Consider the following 22254-nt stretch of genomic DNA (forward strand, 5'->3'; position numbering starts at 1 on the left):
CGCACAGACTGGGCTGTGTGCATCCTGGGAGACCCTGCCGGCACGTCTCTGAGCGGGGCTGGCAGCAGCACCGGCTCGCAGGGTCAGAGTTGAGGAAAGGCATCTGCAAGGTATTTTTAACTGCCTGTGATTCCAAACCCCGGCTGCGCAGCCGCCAGCAGCCGTCTGAGGTTAGTCCTCGGCTGCCGACGATTGATTGCCCACGGACTGCTGGCAGGAGGAGGGGGGGCTTTGGGGAAAGTTAGGTTCCCGGTCACTGGGGCCTTGGAAAGGAGTGACAGCACTTGAACCATCGACCTTCTGGGTGACCTCAAGAGAACAGCTTCACCTCCCGGTGCCTCCCCTCCCATCCTGTGTGTGCCTTGCCTAGATTAGAGCATCCAGGGTGGGGACAGCTGCTCTGTCCGCCCCAGCAGCGCCTGCTCCGGGCACACAGCAGCTTCCCTGGGGCCAAAGCGGGAGGATGTCGCAGGATTTCCAGCCACTGTGTTGTCGTGTGCTTCAAGTACCAGCTGCACCGGCTGGAGCAGCTCCCAGAAACTGGCTGCCACGTGCGGGCACCAGGCTGGCGGTGGTGGGGACAGAGGGCTGTAGGGCCGTGGCAGCCCCGTACCCCAGCCCCAACCTTCGGTGCCACCTCCGGGAGCTCCATGATTTGCTGCAGCCATCCAAGCTACAGTGGAGGGCTGGATCCTTGTTTCACTTCCTTGAGCTCATGGGGTTTTGCTGGCCACTCTGGGCTGTTCTAATTTTTATCTGGGGCTCATTGTTAGAACCATAAAATAAATAGCTACGTGCTCCTCTTGAGCGTCAAAACCCTCCAGGTGTAGGTGGGTTGCTGCGTCCCTGCCCGCCCTCCCTAATTAACTGTTGCTCAGCAAATCCAGACTTACTGACCTGCCCTAATCTTCCCAGGCAAGGCAAGCCCTTTGGCTGCTGGCACCTGCCACTCGCCTCTCATGTCCCCCCAAACCTCTCATGTCCCCCGTGAGCCTGTACCATGTCCACAGCCCTGGCCACACAACGGAAGATGTTACCCTGGGAGGCGACATCCCCCCGTGCAGGGCTGCCAAGGTTGTTTTCCTCACCAGCAGCTCCTTCCCTGCCCTCGCCGTCCCCCTCCTGCTTCCCCTCTTTCTTCCTCCCATTGACTGTCTGCCGGTCGGATTATTTTTCCCCAGATGCTGTAGTCTGCAATTTTCCCAGGTTGAATCTGCCTGGGTTTGTTCTCTTAATCTCTCTAAGTCCCTTTTGTGTTATTTCTGCCCTTGTCAATCTGTTGAGCATCCTCCACAGATTATATTAATGCACTATTTGCTTGGATTGCATTAATGAGAGCGCTGAGGGTGTCTGTGGGTGCAGCCCCTTTGCCTGGGTACCTGGGGGGTACCAGAGCCCTACAGCCCCTTTCCCGGCTCCCACGAGAACCAGTTGAAACCAGTATGGAACCAGTTGAACAGGAGCCAAGGTGTGTTGTTGATGCTGGACCAGATGCCTTGCTGATCCCCGTGTCCTGCAGCCCACGGGTGGCCCTTTGCCCTGCAGCGTGCCCGGTGATGCACCATGGGTGCAGGCACAGCTTGTGCTTGGCCGCCGGCCCCCACTGCTATCGCCCCATCTCTTCCCGCTCGGGAGGTGTCCTGTCCTTTCGGAAGGATGGGGGAAATGGAAAAGGCTCCACCTCTTCCCTGGGCAAATACAGCTCCTCTGAGTTCATATCCTGGAGAGCGGAATAGCCAGGTCCCAGCAGGGACGGTGACTTCACCTCCCGGTAACGCGTTTCCCTGGCCAGCTGGGAAAGGAGCCCTTGTATCTCTGAAGGAGCCGCCTGGCTTCCCCCACCCAAAGCCTTTCCCAGCTGTTTCCATCCTGGCTGGGGCTGGGGGATGCGATTTTGGCTCCGTAGGGAAGGGGCGTTACCGCTCCCCCTTGCTGGGGGAGCTGGGCTGGAGTGCATCGCTTTGGAGTAGGCAAACCCCCAGATTATTGTGGGGAAGGGGAGCAAGTGCTGTTCATCCCACCACGTAGCTGAGATCCTTCTGGGGGCCTGAAACTCAAAGCAGGAGCAGTGTTCAGCTTTTGCAAGGGGTGAGTCCAGCCCCAAAGGATTCCTGTGATGTTGTTCCCCCCTTAGCATTGCTCCTATCCCTACTGCGGCCGTCAGACCTCGGGGGCAAGAGCTGCACCTTCTTCCCAGCTGCGTGGATGGGAAAGGGGTTTCTGACTCTGCTTTTCCTTTCATTGTTCTAGGAGCCTTTGCATTGAACAAAGCTGCCTGTTTTTTCCTGCTTTGCTTGTGGGGTGGAAGCAGTGGGGGGAAATTGGGGGTCTGCCCAGGTGTCCTGGGGTGGCTGGGCTGGGGGTGGGCAGTCAATGTCTGTGCTGTGCAGGGATGCTGCCCCTGCTCCCTCCTACTGCTAACCTCTTCAAAAAATTTAATTGTTGGATTTTCCCTGAGAAGGCTCCCAGCCTTTCCCAAAGAAGGAAAAAGGCTCCAGTTGACTCCATGTTTCTGCTGCCATGTCCCCAGATTCTTCCCTTTGTCTGTCATGGATCCCCAGCCCAGGGAGGAAGGCAGATGCCTTGGACCTCTCAAACTCTTCTGCCATCAACCTGCCTTCACCATCATCCACCATCATATCTGAACATGTTGTAGGACAGAAGACCTTAGAGAAGGAGAAGGCACAGATGAGGAGGAAGGCAGAGCTGCCAGAGGAGGCTCAGACATGCCATTGACAGAGACAACTTGGTGTCAGGGACAGCTTGGGCTCTCCGTGACTGTAAGCCCTAAGATTTGGGACTCAAGCCAGAGGTAAATGGTGGAGTCTGTTGTTAGAGACAAGCAGTCTGTTTTGGCATGGGGATGCTTACAGCACGGGGATGCTGCATCCAGTCCTCGGGGTGCTGTGAGGAGCTGCTGGGAGTTCAGCTCCCAGCAGGTTGCCGCACTCGCTGGGGTAATCCCAGCTGGACCCAGGCTGCCAAAACCAGGAACAGGGCTTGGGTGTGACAGCTGTCGTGCAGCCTGGGCAGCGTCAAAGCAGGCAGAGCCCTGGCTGGGTCTGGTGTGTCTCACACCTGGGTTTGGTAGGATTCTCAAGGGCTGAAGACACCAATTCTTCTCGAGGAGTTGCCAGACACTGGTGCAGGGAAAGATAAGGGGCTCACTGCCATGTCGTGCTCTCCCATCGCTGCTGTTTGCCCTGTGTTGATGGGAATCTCCCTCCCTGATTGCAGCCTCCCTGTCCCTGCCAGTTAACCCAGTGGCTTTGCCCCGGTTGGACCCACCCTGCAGTGCCTGGCTTGGTGGAGGACCTGTTTGTCAGCGTTGGTAGGGAGCCCGTTTGCAGGGACGCTGCGAAGCCTCGAGCCCTGGCACGCGCCTTTTGCGGGCAGGAAAGCACCCGTGGCATTTGGACACCCGTGCCATTGGGATACCCGTGGCATTTGGATGCAGGGGTGGGTGCTTAGCTGGGTATCTCGGGTGGCGGCACCCTATCAGCCAAATTCACCCACCATAACCACAGGGGAAACAGGGGGGGCCCTGCCTGCCCAGGGAGCTGGGCACAGCGCTGGGCCCGGTGTTTGGGGTGCGGGCTGGTGGCTGTGGCAGGCAGCTGGGGTCAGGAGCCCTTGGCTCTCACCCAACCTCGTTCCAAGCTTGCTGGGCAACTTTGGTTGAGTTTCTTAATGTCTCTGTGGCCAAGCTCCTTCCCTATCGAAGCGGGCAGATCTCCTCTGAACTTATTGGGAAACTGCAGCTGAAGCAGCCGGTTTGCCGGGAGGAGCCGGGTGCGGGTGGCCGCAGCGGACGTGCCTGTGGATGGAGGAGAGACAGGGAAGGGTGATTCCTGCAGAGGAGGGATGGATGTCACCTCTTTGGGTTGCGATTTTGGGCAAGACATCAAGTGTCTCCTGAACCCTGGCAGGAATCCCCTGTACACAGAGTCAGCACAGGTCAAGGCGGGCAGGGCACGTTGGGTGAAGCTGCCACCTCCAGCCCCACGAGGCTGCCACCACCATGGGAGATGGCTGGTGCTCTGCAGGATCACAGCTGATGAGCTCCTCCAGCTGGTTTATTGGCTTAGTGGCAACAGTCCCCAGGTGGAGTTTATTTTCCCAAGAGGGTATGTGCATGTATTTGGTGTGCCCAGAGCACGCCATCCTCCTCCCACTGCCCAAGGCAGCAGGACAGTGTTCTTACAGTGCCCAGACAAAGCGTCCCTGCGTGCAGGGTACCCACGGCCAGCAGTGCAGGGACGCTGATGGTGCAGGGACGCTCAGGCTGGATGTCGAGGGATGCTCCTGGTTGGCAGCACAGGGGTGCTTATGATACAGGGATGCTCAGACCTGCAGTGCGGGGGGGCTCATGGCACAGGGATATCTGCAGTGGTGCAGGGATGCGATTCCCCAGGGCAAGGGGAAGGGACAAGGGTCTGTGGCACAGGTCCAGCAGAAAGGTGTGGGTTTTTAAGGTATCTCTGGCAAGGTGGTTCTTCAGTTATAGGTCTGTCTGTCCTGCACAGAGGCAGGGGCTTGCAATGGAGGAGCTCTGCTGTGGCCACACTGGGGGGACAAAATTGGGGGGGTTACAGTAAAAACAGCTTTCTGGAGCCTGACTTTCCCTGTGAGAGCCAGGGCAGGAGTCTCCAAGGGACATGTGAGGGGGGGACATGGGATACTTGGGCCAAACCCAGGCAAGCATGTGTCTCTTCTTCCTGGTGAGCAGTTCAGCGCTTTCAGAGGGATCATGTCAGTCTGAGACCACAGGGTGAAGCCCAGGGGTGTCCCTGTGGGAACAAGGCCTCCGGTGAAGGGCAGTAGGTGACCGGGGTTCCCGGCGTGCTGGCATCAGGGGTGCCAGGCAGGCCAGGCGAGGGCACACCTGGCTCCACGCAGCCAGCGCCAGGCGAGCACCCCAGGGGGCTAAATACGAGTTTGTGCTGGGCCGGCTGCCAGCGGTGCGGGTGAGGTGCCTGCCCTGGCCAGCTGTTCCCCAGGTACCCCCTACACCCCACGGGGAGCTCAGCCCGGCCTGGCATCCCCACCGTGGGGGTGCAGCCCAGCCCCACAGGGAAACTGAGGCACAGGGTGCAGCTGCTTGGTCGGAGGAGCTGGTTGGAAACCTGCCATGGGGGGCTGCACCATCCTGGCCCCCTCCCCAGGATCCGAAAGGCCGAGGGCTGGCACTTTCCCCCTGGCCAGGGCTGGAGCCAGAGCGTGCCGTGGATGAGGGTCTCGGCCCCGTCTGGCGGGCAGGAGGCTGCGCTGCCTTCGCCTCAGCCGCGTCCGGCGCAGCGCGGGCCCTACATTTGTAAGCAATTTGCCGGAGCGCTCCGGAGGTGCTTCCCGCCTGCCGCTTGGCAGCCAGACGCCACACAGAAGCTCACTGGCTCCCTCGAGGCCTCGCTCAGCCCTGGCCCTGCGCTGCCGAGCCTCATCCTGCCCGGGCAGGCGCCAGCGAACATGCTGGAGAAGGGGCGCAGAGCAGGGTGGGGGCCCGGCAGGACCCCTTGGAGCCAAGCAGGGGAAACCCACAGCCAGAGTTAACCCTTGGGGTGCGCCAAGCCGGATTTTCCACTGGAAATATCCCCTTCAGGGCTTTCTGCATTTCAGTGCTGCATCCATATTTTTCTGAGTTCATCTTCCCAGGATGTGAGTGTGCTCCCATCAGGGAGCAGGGGTGCAGGTCAAGCCCGAGGGTGCTCCTGCCCTGGTGCAAACCCAAAGGAGGTGATGATGCGGCTGGGAAGGGTCTGGCCACCCCATCCCAGTGCCGTGGATGGATCAACCCCAGTCCCACAGCCCTTGCCCAGCCCTGCGGTGTCCGGGCTGGAGCTGCACCTCTGAACCAGCTGGTCTGAGTGAGCTGTGGGATTGGGAACGGCTCTGCCCAGCCTCTGCTGAACCCCAGAACATCTGGGTGAGAAAGGCTGGGGAGCCTGGAGCTGCCAGGGCACTGCCAGGGAGCGAAGAAGCTGAAGAAATGGGGAGAAAATTGGGGAAATCAGTCAAAAGGAGCACAGGGATGGAATGAGGAAGAGGGATGCAGAGAAGCACCCTGTCACCTGCCTTCTTGTCACCGTGTCCCCAGGAGCATGATGGGGGCTGGTGGCTTCCTCTTGGCAGCCCTCGTGCTCCCCCACTGCTTCACCCTGTCCTGGCGCTGGCTCCCCGCTGAGGCAGGGCTGCCTTTGGGGTTGCTTTGCTGGCCCCACGTGCCATATGGTGCAGAGGTTTGCAGCAGGACAGTGCTGGCAAAGGGGTCCCACCTGCCTGGCTGTGTTCTGTTTTCCCCTCCATCCCTCTGCTCTTCTTCCCTTTGCTTGTGCCTTTGTGCCCATGGTGCCAGGGTGCCTGGCCCCTTTCCTACCCATGCTTTACCTTTCAGCCTGGCTGTAAACCCTCCGGAGCTCTAAGCAGGAATTTACCCAGCCACAAACCAGGGACAATCTCTTTCCTTTCCTGCCTGAAGGTGGATACAAAGTGCTGCTCTCAACTTTTTGGGACCTGCTGCTTTCCAAGCCACCCACGCCATGTCTGCATGGTCCTGTCTGGCATCTTGACCTTGCTGGGCTGCTGGAGCAGGGAACTAATTTGAGGAATGTTGCTTGGGGAGAGGAGCAAAGACACAGGCATTTTGCCATGCAGATGCTGACAGCTGCCTCCTGGGGCCAGGGAGCGGGCAGGGACACCCACCGTGTCCTGGGACACCCACCACATCCCAGCCCTGCTTACTGGACCCCACCAGCCAGCCCAGTCCCCTTGTAGTAGGGGGTCAGAGTGGAATTCTGGGGTGAACTCTCCCTCCTCAAATAGCAGGCATTGCTCAACTCCAGGACCAGCCCTTGGGGGCTGTGGGATGTTTCTGCCCCTTTTGGATGTGCTTGTGCTCAGTGGGCATCGCCTGGCCCCGCTCTGCTGCCCAGCTCACACAGTTCAGGCTCTGTCCCTCCTGCCCTGGGAAGGACTCTTCCTCCTCCTTCCTGGCCTTTTTCAGCAGCAAAACCCTGTGGCAATTTTCAGCTGCAACTGATGGGAGCAAATCCACATTGGCCTTTGCTTCCCACTGCACAGAGCATCCTTTAAAAACACCTGTTTATAAACCCTGATCAAAAGGCAGCAGGGCTGGGGGGTTGCTCGGGGAGCGGGAGGCGATGGACCAGAAGTGGCCAGTTTACAAGTGAAATGTTATTTTTTTCCTGGCTGGTGGGACTGAGGCAAGAGCTTGTCCTTGATGGAGACCTCAGATCCTGGGGTCTTGGGCAATACGGGGCTGGGAGGGAGAAGTGGGAGCGCTGATGAGTGATGGTTTTGGGAGCTGGTTCCTTCGGGAAGGGCTTTTGGGATGGTGGAGCTGCTTGCTGCTGCTCTGAAGACAAACAGCCCCTGGAAGAGGTAATTAGGGTGATCCCATCCTGATCCCCTCAGCTGTGGCAACGAGTCACGAGTCCTTCACCAGCAGCCACTACAAGCCCATTTTGCATTAATTAGGCTGTTTACAAAACACTGTAAATTGCAGTAATGAACCCACCATTCCTTGGTTTCCTTTAATTATTAATTTGCATGATGAATGAGCCAGCCCCCTCTTCGGCTCCTCTTGCCGGCAGAGGGGCCATGCAGTGGAGAAGGGCTTTGTGTGGGATCTGCCGTGCAAGGTCGGCAGAGATCCTGGGAGAGGAGGAAATGAGAAGGGGATGGAGAGGGAGCTGCAGCCCTGGAGATCTGCCCAGCTGCAGGAGAGGGGGCTCCTTCCCTAGGACCCCACCACGTTTCGGTGGGGTTTGAGTAGCTGTTTCACCCTGGGCTTGGAGCCCAGCTCTCGGACTTTGATTTTTCCATAGGAAACAGTACAGAAACCTTTCAAAGCACTTAATCCTCGCCGGCTCGGCGCTGGGGCTGCCTGGAAAGGCAGAGGAGAGGCGGTGGCATTTCTTGCCCCCTGCATACCTTCCCCTTTCTTTCCCTTTTGACTTGGCGGATGAATTCCAGAGATGTTAATCCGCTCTCAACCCCTTGGTGAAGAATAAAACGTCCTCTCTGTGTGGGAGGAAGGAATTCATTCAAATTAATTGCGGGAAGGAGCGAGCAGCTGGGGGTGTGCGTGAGGCTGTGCCGAGGGTGGGGTGAGCATCCTCTGCTGCTCAGTGGTCCCTGAAGGGGAGGGAGGGATGGGCGGGGGAATGGGGATATCCGAGGTGGCACAATCCTCACATTCATGGCTGGAGGCTTCAGCCTCTGCCCTGCCATAAAAATGCCAACCATGTGGTCTGTGGGCCAGGCCTCGGTGGCAGTGGTGAGCAGAGGGAGCGAGTGGGGGGCAAAACAGCCCCACTCAGCAGTTCTGGGGTGTTGCTGCCTATAAAGGGGAGGGAAGTGCCGTCCCAACGAGCTGGGGTGACAGGAGCTGCTGGGTCTGACCCATCCCGGGGGTGCACAGAGATGGGGCAGGAGGGACGGAGGGAGGAAGGGGTCTGAGCTCAAGCTGGGTCAGCTGATTGAGGGTTCGTGGAGGTGAACGTAGAGGGAGAGGAGAGGAGAGGAGAGGCCACCGGGATGGGGCAGGCGCTGTTCTGCACACTGGGAGGTCGGTGCGGCTGCAGAACGGGGTTCGCGCGGGGTCCCAGGGCTGTGCGGGGTGGTGCGGGCTCTGCCTCCTGCCCTGACCTTCGCCTCCTCTCTCTGCAGAGCTCCTGGGATCTGCCAAGCGCCTGAACGTGAACTACCAGGATGCGGACGGGTGAGTGCTCCCCTGGCAGGGTGCTGGGTGCTGCTGCTGCCAGTGTGGGTGGGCTTGCTCTCCCCAGTATCCCGTTCGTTCTGCAGTTCTGGTATCACAAAGCTTTCAAGGGTAGGTGCTGTGTCCCAGAGAACACAACAGCGTCCTGAAGCCAGGGCAAGCCCTGCAGAGGCAGACCCAGAGCCTGCCCAGATCTGAGCTGAGTGCTGTGCTCAACCCATCCTGCAAAATCCTTTGTAAAGCTCTTCTGCATCCCCCTCCCTAGGGCTGGGGGTGAAGAGGGATCGCAGCCTGTCCAGCCAGAGCCCCGTGTCCCCAGCGCTGGTTGAAGCACAGAGGGGCACCCAGCTGGCCTCGGCGCCTGCATGTGCTTGTGCCTGTGTTCAATATCACAAGAGCAAAATCCCTTCATTTGCGGGGGGTTTAGAGAAAGAAAAGATGAGGTTGCCAAGTGACCACAGCATATTTGTGTAGCTCATCACTTCCAAAATCCAAGCACTTAATAAGCTGGGTACTAAGAGTTAAAGAAACCACAGAGGCCCATAAAATAAATAAGCATGTTATTCTTATTGAATTAACTCTGACCTGTGAGTTATTAGCATTGTTTTATGTACTGTTGTTGTACCTAATTTCTACATGTTTTCTTTTGGAGGACTCTGTAGGAGGAGGTGTCCATGATGAGTCCTAACAGGCCAGCGGGGGGTTGAAAATGTGCAGGATGGCTCTGTCTTAAAATAATACTGTGCAGATGGAGCTTAATAGAAAAAAAATGTAATAATAGAAGCAATGATCTGATTCTGATAAGGCACAGGGCTTGTGCTCGGGCAGCTCCAGGAGGGCTGCTGATGGGAACGAGGGTAAAGGGCCCACATGCAGGGTATTAACACCATGGGGGGTGCGTTGGGTTTTGCTGGGGTGCAGGAAGGGGACGGCGGGGAGGTAAGACCCCTGCATGGGGATGGCAGCGTGCACCCTCCGGGAGAGCCGTGCCGCTGGCAGTGTCCTGAGCATCACCTTGCTCATGGCCTGTGGGAGATGGAGTGGGTGAGCGTGGGTTTGTGCAGCTACCTCCAGGGCAGAGCTGGGTTGGCACGGGGAGCAGGGGAGGTTTTTGTACCTCCTGCATTCTCGCTTTGAGGCAGAGGTTTTGGCATGGGCTCGGGGACGTGGTGGCTGTATTGAAGGAAGGGGCAGCCCTCTCTGCTGGGGTTAGTGTCCCTCCTGCCATGCCCAGAGACTCTGCACAGGGATTTGGGGGTGCTCTGGGACTGTGGTCTGGGAAGAGAGCCAAGCTGGCCGAGCTGCGGCCCCAGCACAGGGCTGGGATCCTGCTGAGCCCGTTGGAGCCCTGGGCCAGCACCGTCTGGAGACCCCCATGCCCCTTGGAGCAGCACACGGGCTAATCCCCGGCGGCACAGGGACCTCTCCCTCGGCCGTGGCCCTTCACGTGACAGCACGGGGGGAGAGCTGGGCAGACAGGCCCTTTTCACAGCCCGAGACACAGGGCTCTTTCATTACCAGCGGCCTCCCACACTGCGCCGTGGGCTCCCATCATCCCTGCTGGCATGGGGAGGGGGCAGCTGGTGGAGGGGCCAGGAGTAGCCTCTGGGCCGGTGTGTTTGCTGTGAGCAGCACAGCTTCGGGCTGCATGGCTGCACCGCAAAGAGGGGAGATGCAACTCTCCATCCCGTCTGCTTGCCCTCTGCACAGGGCAGGGCTGTGAGGGACCCATCTCACTGAGGTCTCAGGGGGTGCACAGGGTCCCTTCATCCCCTGCTGAGCCCTGGGGTATGGACGGCATGGAGAGATTGATCTCTGCTTTGCTGTGGGGAAATTGAGGCACTGGGAGTGGGGAATCAGGAAGGACGTAGCCAGGAACAGCCGGCGACCACCCCGGCTCTCGGTGCGTGTCCCTGCGCAGGCAGGAGCTGTAGGGACAGCACGGTGGGTGCCAGGGCTGGGCTGAGCCCTGCCTTGTGTCGCAGGTTCTCGGCGCTGCACCACGCAGCCCTGGGCGGCAGCCTGGACCTCATCTCGCTGCTGCTGGAGGCACAGGCCACCGTTGACATCAAGGACAGCAATGGTAAGGGGTGACTCTCTGGCATGGCCCCGTGCCTCCGGCAGCTGGCTCAGCCCTCTGAGTGAGGCCAGGGGCCGCATCCAGCCCTGCTAAGCCCTGCTTCCCCCCTAGGGATGCGGCCCTTGCACTACGCGGCCTGGCAGGGGCGCGTGGAGCCGGTGCGGGTGCTGCTGCGTGCTGCTGCCTCCGTCAATATGGCCTCGCTGGATGGGCAGATCCCGCTGCACCTCTCGGCACAGTATGGCCACTACGAGGTGGTAAGTGAGAGCCCAGCACCACCCCGGGTCAATGTGGGGTGCACAGGTGGGGGCAAACCCCATCGTGCCAGGCAGGAGGGAGGCAGGGGTGTGGGATGATGCTGAGCCCCTGTACCACATTGCTCCCCCGCAGTCGGAGATGCTGCTCCAGCACCAGTCCAACCCCTGCCTCATCAACAAGGCGAAGAAAACCCCCCTGGACCTGGCCTGCGAGTTTGGGCGGCTGAAGGTGAGGGCTGGGGGGCTCTGCTCTGCACCGGGCACTTCTCAGGGGCAGCTCTGGAGCTGGCTGGCTGCTCTGGAAGCAAAGCGCTGGGTCCATCTGTGACCACATCTGTGACCACTCTCCCTCCTCCATGACTCTCACAGCCTGGCAGGTAGCACCTGCCTCATCCCACAACCGGGCAAGGTTGGATCCTGAACCTGGGAGCAGTTCTTGACCTCACAGCAGGGCAGCGTCAGGCTGGGAGAGAAGCCAGGAGTCCTCGCTCCCTGTTCCCTGCAGCCTCCCCCTGCCCAGCCCAGCTTTGCTCCCATTTAAGCACAGATAGGCTGAACTGGCTAATCCCCACAAGCCCTGAGTGCCTGGCCCCACTTGGCTGCTCGAGGTCCTCAGCACAGCTCGTGGGGACAGGGCCGCCCCATGCTCTGGGAGACCCCGGCCCAGCCTCTATCACACCGCCAGGCTGGGCTGGATTGTGGCCAGCCAGACCGTCCCATGCCCCACCGGGGAGGGGGCCAGGGGATATTTCCATTTTTGGAGTATCTATAATGTCTGCAGCTATAAACAGGGCAGTAAAAATAACTCCTCTGTGCCTCTGGGCTGCCCTGAGATGCTGAGAGTCGCTCTAGGCTTGAAGAGACTGGAGTGTTTTAGGACTTGGTCTGAAAAGCCCGATTATGGGAAGACTATTTCTGGCTGTTGTGACCTTTTACAGCCCCTTGCAACAGTGTGGCCCTGCCAAGCACTGACCGGCTCCGGCCGAGCCCTGGGGCTGCAGATGTAGGGAAGCGGTGGGATGGGGAGCAGAGGGCTGGCCCCAAGGGAGAGCCCCTTGCTGGGAGGGTGCAGGAGGGGGTACCAGCACCCTGCTGCTCACCGCTGTGCCCCCTGCAGGTGGCCCAGCTGCTGCTGAACAGCCATCTGTGCGTCGCCCTCCTGGAGGGACAGTCCAAGGATGCCACCGACCCCAACTACACCACCCCACTGCACCTGGCAGCCAAGAACGGGCACAAGGAGATCATCAGGTAACACCCTGCCAAGGGGCACTGCCCTATCCTGGAAAAACCCATCACGGCTTCAGTCCCGCTTCCTTCCAAACCCATCTCCCTGCTGCAGGCTTCAGTGTCTCATCCCCAAAGCCTCAGTGGTGCAAGGGGCTGTCCCCATCGCAGAGCAGCCCATCGCCTGGCCCTGATGTGTGTGTCCTGCCGTTCATGCCTCTCCCTCCTTCCTCCAGGCAGCTGCTGAAGGCTGGGATCGAGATCAACAAGCAGACAAAGACAGGCACAGCCCTGCACGAGGCTGCGCTCTACGGCAAAACGGAGGTGGTGCGGTTGCTGCTGGAGGTGAGCGTGGTGGGGACAGGGCCCTGGGGGTCAGCCATCACCCCCTTCCCCTCGGTTCCTCTGTCTCCCGTGGGTCCGGCAGCAGGTGTGGGGTCTGGCCGTGACCATGTCCCCTTGCGGGCAGGGCGGCGTTGATGTGAACATCAGGAACACCTACAACCAGACGGCACTGGACATCGTGAACCAGTTCACCACCTCGCACGCCAGCAAGGACATCAAGCAGCTGCTGAGAGGTGAGGTGGGGCCAGCACGCAGCTGGCCTGCCACTGAGAGGGGCTCCTTCCCCCTGGGACCTGACTGGGGCTCCCAGTGCTCCTGAACAGCCTCTCAGTGTCAGCATCCCAGTCCCATCAGATGTGCCCCCATCCTCCATGTGGATGATGTCCAGGGACTGAGTCCTTCTTGCAGTATTAATGTTTTCTTTTCCCCTCTCCTCACTCTTGTTTTTTCCCTCTGCCTTCCCCAAACCGCTCTTTTTCCTCTCTGTACTCTGGCACCTTCTTTCTTCCCTCTGGCCCTTGTCTTCAGAGGCATCAGGAATCCTGAAGGTCCGAGCTTTGAAGGATTTTTGGAACCTCCACGACCCAACTGCTCTCAATGTCCGGGCAGGAGACGTCATCACGGTGAGGCTACTCCCTGCTCCCTGTCCTCCAGACCTGCCACCATCCCAGGTACCAACCCTGTCCCTCCCGTCCCCACGGCAGGTTCTAGAACAACATCCAGATGGGCGATGGAAGGGGCACATCCACGACGCTCAGAAAGGCACTGACCGGGTCGGGTACTTCCCCCCCTCCATTGCTGAAGTCATCAGCAAGCGAACAGGTCAGTGGCCATCCTCCGCATGCTGGGGACAGTCCCCTGTATGAAACCATCCCAGCCCCTCCTGTAGGACAGGTCCCCGCAGCCCTGGCTAGCTAGCGGAGAAGAGAAGGACTTGGGTGGGCATTGGTGGGGTGGTAATTTGGGGGTTGAGGCTCAGATATCGCCCCCACGCTGCCTCCTGCACGAGCTCTGACCACGCGTGTTTTGTCTTTGAATGCAGGCATGGTTGTCCCCCGCGTGGCACCCGCGCAGCAGCGCCAGGGTCCCCCCGGGGCCCTCCTGGCCCCCCCCGGCGGGCTGCAGCACTTCCCCGACGAGTGTCCTCACCAGGCAGCCCCGAGCGTCCCAGCGGCCTATGGCCACCTCACCCTAACCCGGACGGCCCCGGGCCCTGACAGCTCAGGTCAGGGGTGCAGCTGGGGAGGGAGAGGGGCTGGGGACCTTCCCCTGTTCCCAGCCCTGCCTGTGCAGGGGGACACGGGGGGAGACTCTCCTTCCATCTCCTGGCGGGGAAGCGGCCAGATGAGGGGAGCAGGCGCAGGGAAAGGGAGTTTAGGCGAGCCTGTAGAGCAGCCCTTTCCCTCCCCGTGTCCCTGATCAGATGCGTCCCCACGTCCCCTTGGTGTGTCCCTTGCCAGCCGAGGTCACCCTGTCTGTGCTGTGTGTGTCGGGAGGCGGGAGGGACCGTTGCATCATCTTCTGGTCGGAGGGGTCTTGCGGGAGGCTGGTTTTTACTGGCATCACTGTGCTGGCACACGGGTCCCTGCCAGGGACCTCTGTGCCCTGTGTCAGCCTCGATCCCGGGGCGCTGCTGACGACCTCCCCGCCTGCCCCGAGCAGCAGGAGACAGGAACAGTGTGGGCAGCGAGGGCAGCATCGGGAGTATCCGCAGTGCCGGCAGCGGCCAAAGCACCGAGGGCACCAACGGGCAGAGCACCAGCATCCTCATCGAGAACACCAGGGTAGGTGCCAGCCCCTGCTTCCCCCATGCTGCTCCCCCAGCCCTGGCTCAGGCTGGGGAGGGAGCCCCAGCACACTCCCTGTAACCCCTGCACTTGGAGGGGCTGCAGGAGCTGAGCATCTTCCACCAAACACCCATTTGCTGTCAGGACTCAGCAGAGAGATGTTCCTGGGGGTTCCCCAGTTGCCCCCCATAGCACAGTTGGCTTTTTTGAGAGGAGCTGGAGGCTGTGGTTGGTACCACACAGCATCTCCGTCATGTCCTGTGGCATCTGAGAGGAGAAAAAGGGCCCTAGGCCAAATCTTGCCCAGATCTGTTCCTAGGGGCCAGCAGCCCTTTGCTGGCTGAAGCTGTGCCCAGCAGCCCAGCACGGAGACCCCAGCTCCACTCCTGGGGGTGCAATGGGGCTTGTCTCCCTCCTCCACTCACTCCTCCTCTCCCCCAGCCGCTGCCCTCCGCCAGCGACAACCTCCAGCAACACCTTTTGGGATCGGAGCCGCGCAATGGGCAGTTGACCTCCCCGGCAGGTGAGGGATGTCCCAACTCCATGGGGCCTTGGGGACAGCTGTCTCCCTGGCCCTGGGGGGGCTGCTCCCTGCTCGAGTGCCTCCGTGACGGTTCTCCTCTGTCCTCTCTGCCAGGGCCACCGAGCCACCAGGCCCCAGGCAGCTGCCCCCCTGGAGACAGGGTCTTCTCCCACCAGTTCTTGCGGCCTGAGCAGCTCCTCGAGGGGAAGGTAACTGGGCCAACTGGGAACCTGGTGTGCTGGGTGAGAGGGACACATGTGGGCTCTCAGCCCAGCTCTTGCTGCACTGGGGACACAGGGGACTGGGTCTTGAGGACACTGGGGACAGGTGGGCCCAAGGAAATCCTGTCATCTTGCCTGGAGCAGCCAGGTCCCTGCAGCCACCGTCACAGGCTGCTCTTTGCCCCGACCTCTCCCCAGGACGCAGAAGCCATTTACAACTGGCTGAGTGAGTTCCAGCTGGAGTCGTACACCGCCAACTTCCTCAACGCCGGCTACGACGTCCCCACCATCAGCCGCATGACCCCGGAGGTAAGGCGGGTCCTTCCCCACCCCGGCCAGCATCCCCCTGAGCTGCCGGCTGCAGGTGCCTACTGCCCCGTGCTCCCCGGGCCCCTGCTGACCACAGCCCTGCTCTGCTCGCGTTAGGATCTGACAGCCATCGGCGTGACCAAGCCGGGCCACAGGAAGAAGATCTCCACTGAGATCGGGCAGCTCAGCATCGCCGAGTGGCTGCCCAACTACATCCCGGTGAGTCCCTGGCACCGGGGCTTTTGTTCAGCACCCTCTTTCTGCCAGGTTTTTTCTCAGAGTTGTCTTTACCCCAGCGCAGGATAGGAGCAGGGTCTGTAAGTAAATATTTGCTGCAATGGCCTGTGGTAATGCAGTCAGAGAGACCCCAAAAATGCAGTGTCCTGGCCAGGGGCAGGGTGGGGATGGATGAAGGTGCTGCCCTTGCCTCGGTGCTCATGGCAGCGTCTCCGTGCTCTTTGCAGGCTGACCTGATGGACTGGCTCAGTGCCATCGGATTGCCCCAGTACCACAAAAAGCTGGTGAACAATGGCTACGACTCCATCACCATTGTCACGGACCTGACATGGGAGGATCTGCAAGAGATCGGCATCAACAAGCTGGGTGAGTCCCTGCTGCCGTGCTGGGGTGGCCCAGGGCAGCCAGGTTTCCCACCCGGGTCCCCATGCCCCATTCTCCCTCAGGCTGGGAGGTGAAGGCGTATCCTGAGCACCTGGAAAGGGCAGTTTATGGCTGTCCCTAGGGCCTCCCCTTGGCATGCTGAGGCCAGGCTGAGCTGGTCGTAGTTTGCATCCTCCCATAGGCAGGGTTTAAATAACCCGGAGGCCTTTGCCCCAGTTGGTGATGTGAGCATGACTCTTCTTGGCCAGGAAACAAAGGCCGTGGGGGCCAGCGCTGACCTAATGCCCCTTTCCTGTTGCAACCTTCCTGCAGGCCACCAGAAGAAGATCATGTTGGCTGTCAAGAAGCTCAGAGACCTCCGCAAAAGCCTCAACCAAGCAGAAGCAACTCTGGCAAGACGCAAAGTCCCCGGTGCCCTGGACATTGTCACCATCGAGTCACTGGAGAATGGGGAGTGCCAATCCCCACACACCCCCAAAATGATGACCTTCCAGGACAGCGAGCTCAGCTACGAGCTCCAAACAGCCATGTCCAACAGCTGCCACGAGACGCTCGGCATCAAGAGCAGCCAAGGGATGTCACGGAGCCAGGAGAGCATCGGGGTGCGGTCCCGGGGCTCAGGGCACTCGCAGGACAATGTGCTGTCCCGACACCTCTCCAGCCCCTCGCAGGAGAGCCTGGGCAGCGGGGAGAGCAGCAGCAGCAGTGGGCAGTCCTGCGCACCGCCCCGCAGCAAGGAGAGCCCGGCCAGCCTGCCGGGACAGCCCAGTCCCGAGCCCTACGGGAAGCTCGTCTCCCCTGAGGGGCTGAACGGCTATGCCAACGGCAGTGGGGGCAGCCCTCTCAAGGAGAGGAACCTGCCTGAAGGCACGGATCAGTATGCCCGGCCGGCAGCTCAGAAAGGTGCCGGGACACCAGCGGTCACCCCCTGTACTCCTCCCCAGACCCCCAGCAAAGCAACAGCCCCATATGTCTTCATGTACCCACACGTCTCCTTGAAATCCCCGACGGTCCCTTCCCTCCTGGGAGCAGAGCAGCCCAAGACCCTGGCACACCCGTACCCCTCCATCTCCCCTGGACAGAAGAGCAGTCTGCAGACGTCGGCCCAAAAAGCCTTCAACTATCTGCACAGCCAGTGTGGCCCCACAGAGCCGCCCGCCATGTCGCCCACAGCTGGGGCGGCGCCGGGCGCCTGGCAGGCCGGGGAGCAGCACAGCGGGGGTGAAGGCTTCAAGTACAAGAAGCGTTCACACAGCCTGAACCGCTACGCGCTGTCGGACGGGGAGCATGAGGAGGAGGAGGGGGTGCCCACCAGCACCCTGGGCTCCTATGCCACCCTGACGCGGCGGCCGGGCCGCAGCCAGATGCCACGGGCCTGTGTGCAGACGGATGCCAAGGTGACCCGCAGCCAGTCCTTTGCCATCCGGGCCAAGCGCAAGGGCCCTCCACCGCCGCCCCCCAAGCGCCTGAGCTCCGTCTCCACTGCCCTCGCTGCTGAGGCAGACGGTGAGCAGCCCCCTGACCCCGAGCGGCAGCCCGCAGCCCCCCAGGATGTGGCTGACACGGTCGCCAGCCCTGGTGACACCAGCTGCGGCAGGACGGTGAAGAGCCTGGCGGCTGCGCTAGAGGGGACCCCGGGGGCGAGTCCACCCAAGCCCCTCCTGGCCCCAAAACCACTGCACGTGGCTCAGGACTGTCTCCCCAGGGCAGATGTGGATGATGAGTCCTACAATGGTGGTGACAGCAGCAGCACCACGCTTTCTGATGCCAGCAGGGACCTCTTCGAGAGCAGCAAGCCACGGAGACGGACATTCAGTGAGCCCAGCGCTCCCATGACAGAGGTGGCTGCACAGGGTGGGCGGGAGGACGCCTGCTCAGACACGGAGGAGGAGACCAAGCCGGGGGTCTCCTCATCCTCCCAGAACAGCTCCAGTGAGTGCATCCCCTTTGCAGAAGAAGGCAACTTAACCATCAAACAGCGGCCAAAGCCCACGGGGCACCCCAAGGCCGACACAGCTGTACCGGACACAGAGCCCAGTTCCCAGCCAGCAGAGCCCCCCTGCTCCACTGGGAAGGAACCAGCTCTGCCCACTGCTGCCAAGGAGCTGCCTGTGCTAGAGTTCAACCTCACCGAGTCGGACACGGTGAAGCGCCGGCCCCGCTTCAGGGAGCGGGAGCCGCTGCAGGCGGTGCTGAAGGCGTTCAGCATGGCAGGGCAGGATGAAGCAGGGGCCAGCCCAGCACCCCAGTATGCCCAGGCCCAAGCAGTGAGCATCGCGGGCCCCACCGTGCCGGCACCAGCACCACGAGCCGGGATGGCCGGGGATGCCTTTGACGATGACAGCGTGGAGTTCAGGATTGCTGAGATAGAGAAAAGCATCTTGTCTCTGGAGAAGGGAATCAAGAAGGCACCGAGTCCCACGAAAGCCCCCAGCCCCACGGAGCTGCTCGGCACCGCCGTGGTGAGGACGCCTGCTCCAGGTACGTGGGCTTGTGGGGGTGTCTCCCAGGTGGTGGTGGAGCCTCTGGAAGGAGGCAAGGAGGATGTGGGCCACCACGTGCCACGAGTGCCTTTCCTTTGCAGATGTCCCTGCCAAGCACACCTCCGTGGCATCCACCAAGCTGGTCTTCTCCGGGCCCAAAACCATCTACCAGCAGGTCCTGCAGCCCTCCCGCCACACCGTTGCTCCCTGGGCGGCCACCGAGGCGGTGCCGGATGTGATCGGGTCCCTGGCCGGTCCTGGCTCGCTGACACTGGAGGCGGGCAACGTGTTGGCCAAGCCGTTGGCAACTGCCCCGGGGGCCGCCCTGGTCCAGCAGCGGCTGGAGCAGACCAACTCCACCCTGGCTGCTGCGCTGCAGGTGGCTGAGAAGAAGATGACGGTGGAGGAGGCGGAGAGGTGAGGCAGCGGGGGGGGGGGTGTGAGGGAGATGCTGGGCTGGAATTCGAGGTGGAATTGGAAAGCCCCAGGAGAGGGCAGGCGAAGGGCTGTGCAAGGGCACCCGCCTGCACCACAGCAGCTCACGCGTGCTCCAGTCTGGCTGCGTGCTGAGCTCCGGGAGGGTTGGGTCCAGCCTGGCCAACCCTGCCCCATCAGCACGTGAAGCCCTCGGGCAGTGCATTGACCGGCTCTCCCTTTCCTCCCCAGCCACCCCGGGGCCATGCACTCAGCCAAGAACATCCTGGAAGACATCAGCAACATGTTTGATGACCTGGCTGACCAGCTGGACGCGATGCTGGACTGAGACTTGCTCCCTCCTTCCCCTCCCCGCCTCCGGCTGCTCCGCCAGTGCCCATCGTGACGGGGGGAGAGTGGACCCGGCACCGAGCGGTACCTCCAGGTCTCTCCAGCCGCCTCCCTCCCCACACTTTGCACTGCGGCTGGGAACGCAGCCGCCCCTCCTTGCTCGCCCCTGGCTCCGTACCACACGTGCCAGCGTGGCTGCCGGCTGGTTTCCGAGGGGGTCAGGCGTTTCCCACCAGACTGGCAGCAGGAGGAGAGCCCAGAGGGGCTGCACAGGCAGTCCTGGTGGCCACGAAGCCCTCACTCCCTTGCACAGAGCTGAGGAGCCTCCACAAGGGACCTTTCTCTTTCCCTGCTGCATTGCTGAGTCCTGCCTCTTATTATTTATCCCCTGCCAACAATGTGTCAAAGGAGAGACCTCCCCGGGCAGCCGCCACCGAGCTGGCTATTTACTGAGCAGATCCCAGCCCCGGCAAGGCCTGACAGCAGCTAAAAGAAGACAGGGCTTGTTGCAATTTGGCAGCTTGCGGAGCGAGAAGGAACCTTTCTGCTTTATTTGTTGCTTTTCCAAACGCATCAGCGTCAGGCAGCGTGTAATCCAAGTGGATCGAAATCCCTCCGGTGGGACCCACAAACGCGAGACGGGGCTGGCACAGCCTGCGAAGCAGCGGATGCTCCACCACAGCCCTGCTGGACACGGAGCTCTACCTGCCCCCTCCCCAGCCATGAGGATGGTGATGGCAGCGCCGAAGGCCTGGGCATTTGTGCCAGGCTGGCTGGATCATGTTCCTAAATGGAGGCTGCCCTCTGCCGACACGGTGCCTACACAAGCCACCACCCTGGTGCTGCCAGGGTGAAGTAGTAGTGTGGTTAGTGCTTTTTTCCTGTGGGATTTTTTTTTTTTTTTAACCTCCCCTATCCCTTTTTTGGGGAGAAAATGGTCCCTTTTCCCACTCCCCCTCCCTGCTGGCACAAACTCCGCTGTGAGCATTGTTAAGCAGTAGCAGCGTTTGGGACTCGGTGAGATGCTTCCTTGCAGCCCTCCGAGCCGGCGGGAGCGTGACCCCGCGTGCACTGGGTGAATCCAGCTCGGCAGCAGCTACTGTGCACCCGGCTGGATGCAGTCACAGCCCCGTGGCTGCAGCGGGGGAGCAGCAGCGATAGCTCCTTGCATCCAAGCGGTAGGAGCGCCTGCATAGCTTGAAGACAGATTTCTCTTGCAGGATCTGTTTAGTAGTGCATGTCTAAATATGTCCAAGAGCCCCGAACTTGGCTTGCACTCGGCATGCCAAGCAAATGAAAGCATCAGAGCACCAGAAGGGAACCTAAGATTGTACTAAACTGCCATTTGCTACAAAAATTGCAAACAAAGGAAAAAAAAGTTTCCACATGTCCCCCCCTTCTTAAAAAATCAACACAAAACCAAACTGGAGAGGGAAGTGGCTGAAGAGGCAGGTGCTTCCCAATTCTTTTGGGAGTTTGCGACTGAATTGGTCTGTTGGCAGCCCCTCGTCCCCTTGCAGGGCTGGGGGAGCAGCCCCTGCGCACAGAGCCCGCCCGACCTTCGCCAGGGTCTCGCTCACAGGCGGGAGGTGCCAGCCTGGCTTCTAGGCTGAAAAGCAAGATGAAAAAGCCCTGGGGGGGAAAAAAAAATCATGTTGTTGGCTGGGACTTGAGGTCAGTTTGAGGCAGTTAAGACGCTTCTCTCCTGGCTAGTTGGTTGCTCTGATTTATATATCACATTGAGTGTATTTAAATGACTGTGTCTGACAGGCAAGTGCTACGTCATGGACCCGACTGTTTTTAAATAGCTACAACCAGTGGCACTTTATCAAAAGGTTTGCAGAAACCTTTTAAAACTGATTTTTACTCTGAGTCAACCTGGGACAAGCCCAGTTATTTTTTTCCAATGTTGATAAACTGTAAATTTTTTTTTTAAAGGCCAATGTATATATTTTAAATGTGATTTATTATATATATTTACTAACCAGAATTGCAAGTCTTGTACTCTAGGGTCAGGGATAAGAGGACACTGGGGTGGAGCTGTCGCTGTCTGAGCCACCTGAGGGCAGCACCACGCTGCTCTCGTTGTCAATAAGGGAATTAAACATTTGATTTTGCAGAAGAATGCCTATTTTTTAAGCTCTAGATCTCTATTTTGAAGCTACTGTATGGTGTGTAAGTTATGTACACTGCAACTGGGACTAACTGATCCCAGCTGCACCTGCTCTGTGCAGCAAGACAGTGAGGGAAAAAATTAGCCCATGTAATCACCAGACTGACAACAGATTTTAAACCATCTGCTCTGTTTGTGTTAATCATGTTTTGTTTTTCCACTAACATCCATTAAGACTAAAATTATTAAACAGCGGGGCATATTTTACCCTTTTGATAGTTTTGCCTAGTTGTGTCCTTTGTGTCAAATCACACAAGCTTGTCTCCTACTCTGAAGTTCACTGAGGATCAGCTTTATCCTGCCCCTCAAGTGCTTAAGACCTGGGTTTCCTCAGATAATCTCTCCTGGCAAGGGTCCCACGGTCGCCTCCAGCGAGGTTAATGTTCAGTTTGGGTCTTACCACCATGGCAGGAAGGTGGTGAGAGCGCTGGGGACCAACACCACCTTCCAGTGCCCAGCTTTGGGCACGTCTGAAGCCTCAGCTACTCCTGCCTGCCAGGCAAAGCGCCCCTCCATCCTCCCTGCTGACACCAGGTCCTGCTTTGCTCGGAACCAGGCCTCCTTGTCTTGCCACGCTGCTTCTCTCCAGTGCTCGCAGCGCCTGTTCCGCCTCGCCCCGGCCTTTCATCCAGAGGCTTCAAACCATGCTGCCAGCCACGACCAAAGCGGTGCCTGGGAACAACCACGGGTGCTGTGCCTGGGGCCCAGGAGACCACCAGGTAAGCA

At 59.9% G+C, this 22254-nt stretch overlaps 1 protein-coding gene across 5 annotated transcripts in view; it reads left to right on the top strand.

Moving 5' to 3' along the window:
- Positions 1-21746, top strand: part of CASKIN2 (CASK interacting protein 2) — a 34785-nt gene extending 13039 nt beyond the window's left edge. The window contains exons 1-20 of one of the 5 annotated variants that reach the window (XM_074921984.1): positions 2079-2088; positions 8689-8740; positions 10726-10823; positions 10932-11077; positions 11211-11306; positions 12195-12325; positions 12538-12646; positions 12771-12879; positions 13175-13269; positions 13351-13468; positions 13689-13871; positions 14309-14430; positions 14875-14956; positions 15071-15165; positions 15376-15486; positions 15604-15705; positions 15951-16089; positions 16420-18588; positions 18692-19007; positions 19257-21746. In XM_074921984.1, the coding sequence (XP_074778085.1) occupies positions 10934-11077; positions 11211-11306; positions 12195-12325; positions 12538-12646; positions 12771-12879; positions 13175-13269; positions 13351-13468; positions 13689-13871; positions 14309-14430; positions 14875-14956; positions 15071-15165; positions 15376-15486; positions 15604-15705; positions 15951-16089; positions 16420-18588; positions 18692-19007; positions 19257-19353 (4218 nt within the window). In that variant the 5' untranslated portion in view covers positions 2079-2088; positions 8689-8740; positions 10726-10823; positions 10932-10933 and the 3' untranslated portion in view covers positions 19354-21746. Of the gene's footprint in view, positions 1-2078; positions 2089-8437; positions 8588-8688; positions 8741-10725; positions 10824-10931; positions 11078-11210; positions 11307-12194; positions 12326-12537; positions 12647-12770; positions 12880-13174; positions 13270-13350; positions 13469-13688; positions 13872-14308; positions 14431-14874; positions 14957-15070; positions 15166-15375; positions 15487-15603; positions 15706-15950; positions 16090-16419; positions 18589-18691; positions 19008-19256 lie in introns of those variants that run through there. The other 4 variants (XM_074921981.1, XM_074921980.1, XM_074921979.1 and 1 more) reach the window with 4 other exon arrangements.
- Positions 21747-22254: the final 508 nt, after the last annotated feature.

This window comes from Athene noctua, chromosome 18 (genome assembly GCF_965140245.1).
Source record: "Athene noctua chromosome 18, bAthNoc1.hap1.1, whole genome shotgun sequence".
NCBI lineage: Eukaryota > Metazoa > Chordata > Aves > Strigiformes > Strigidae > Athene > Athene noctua.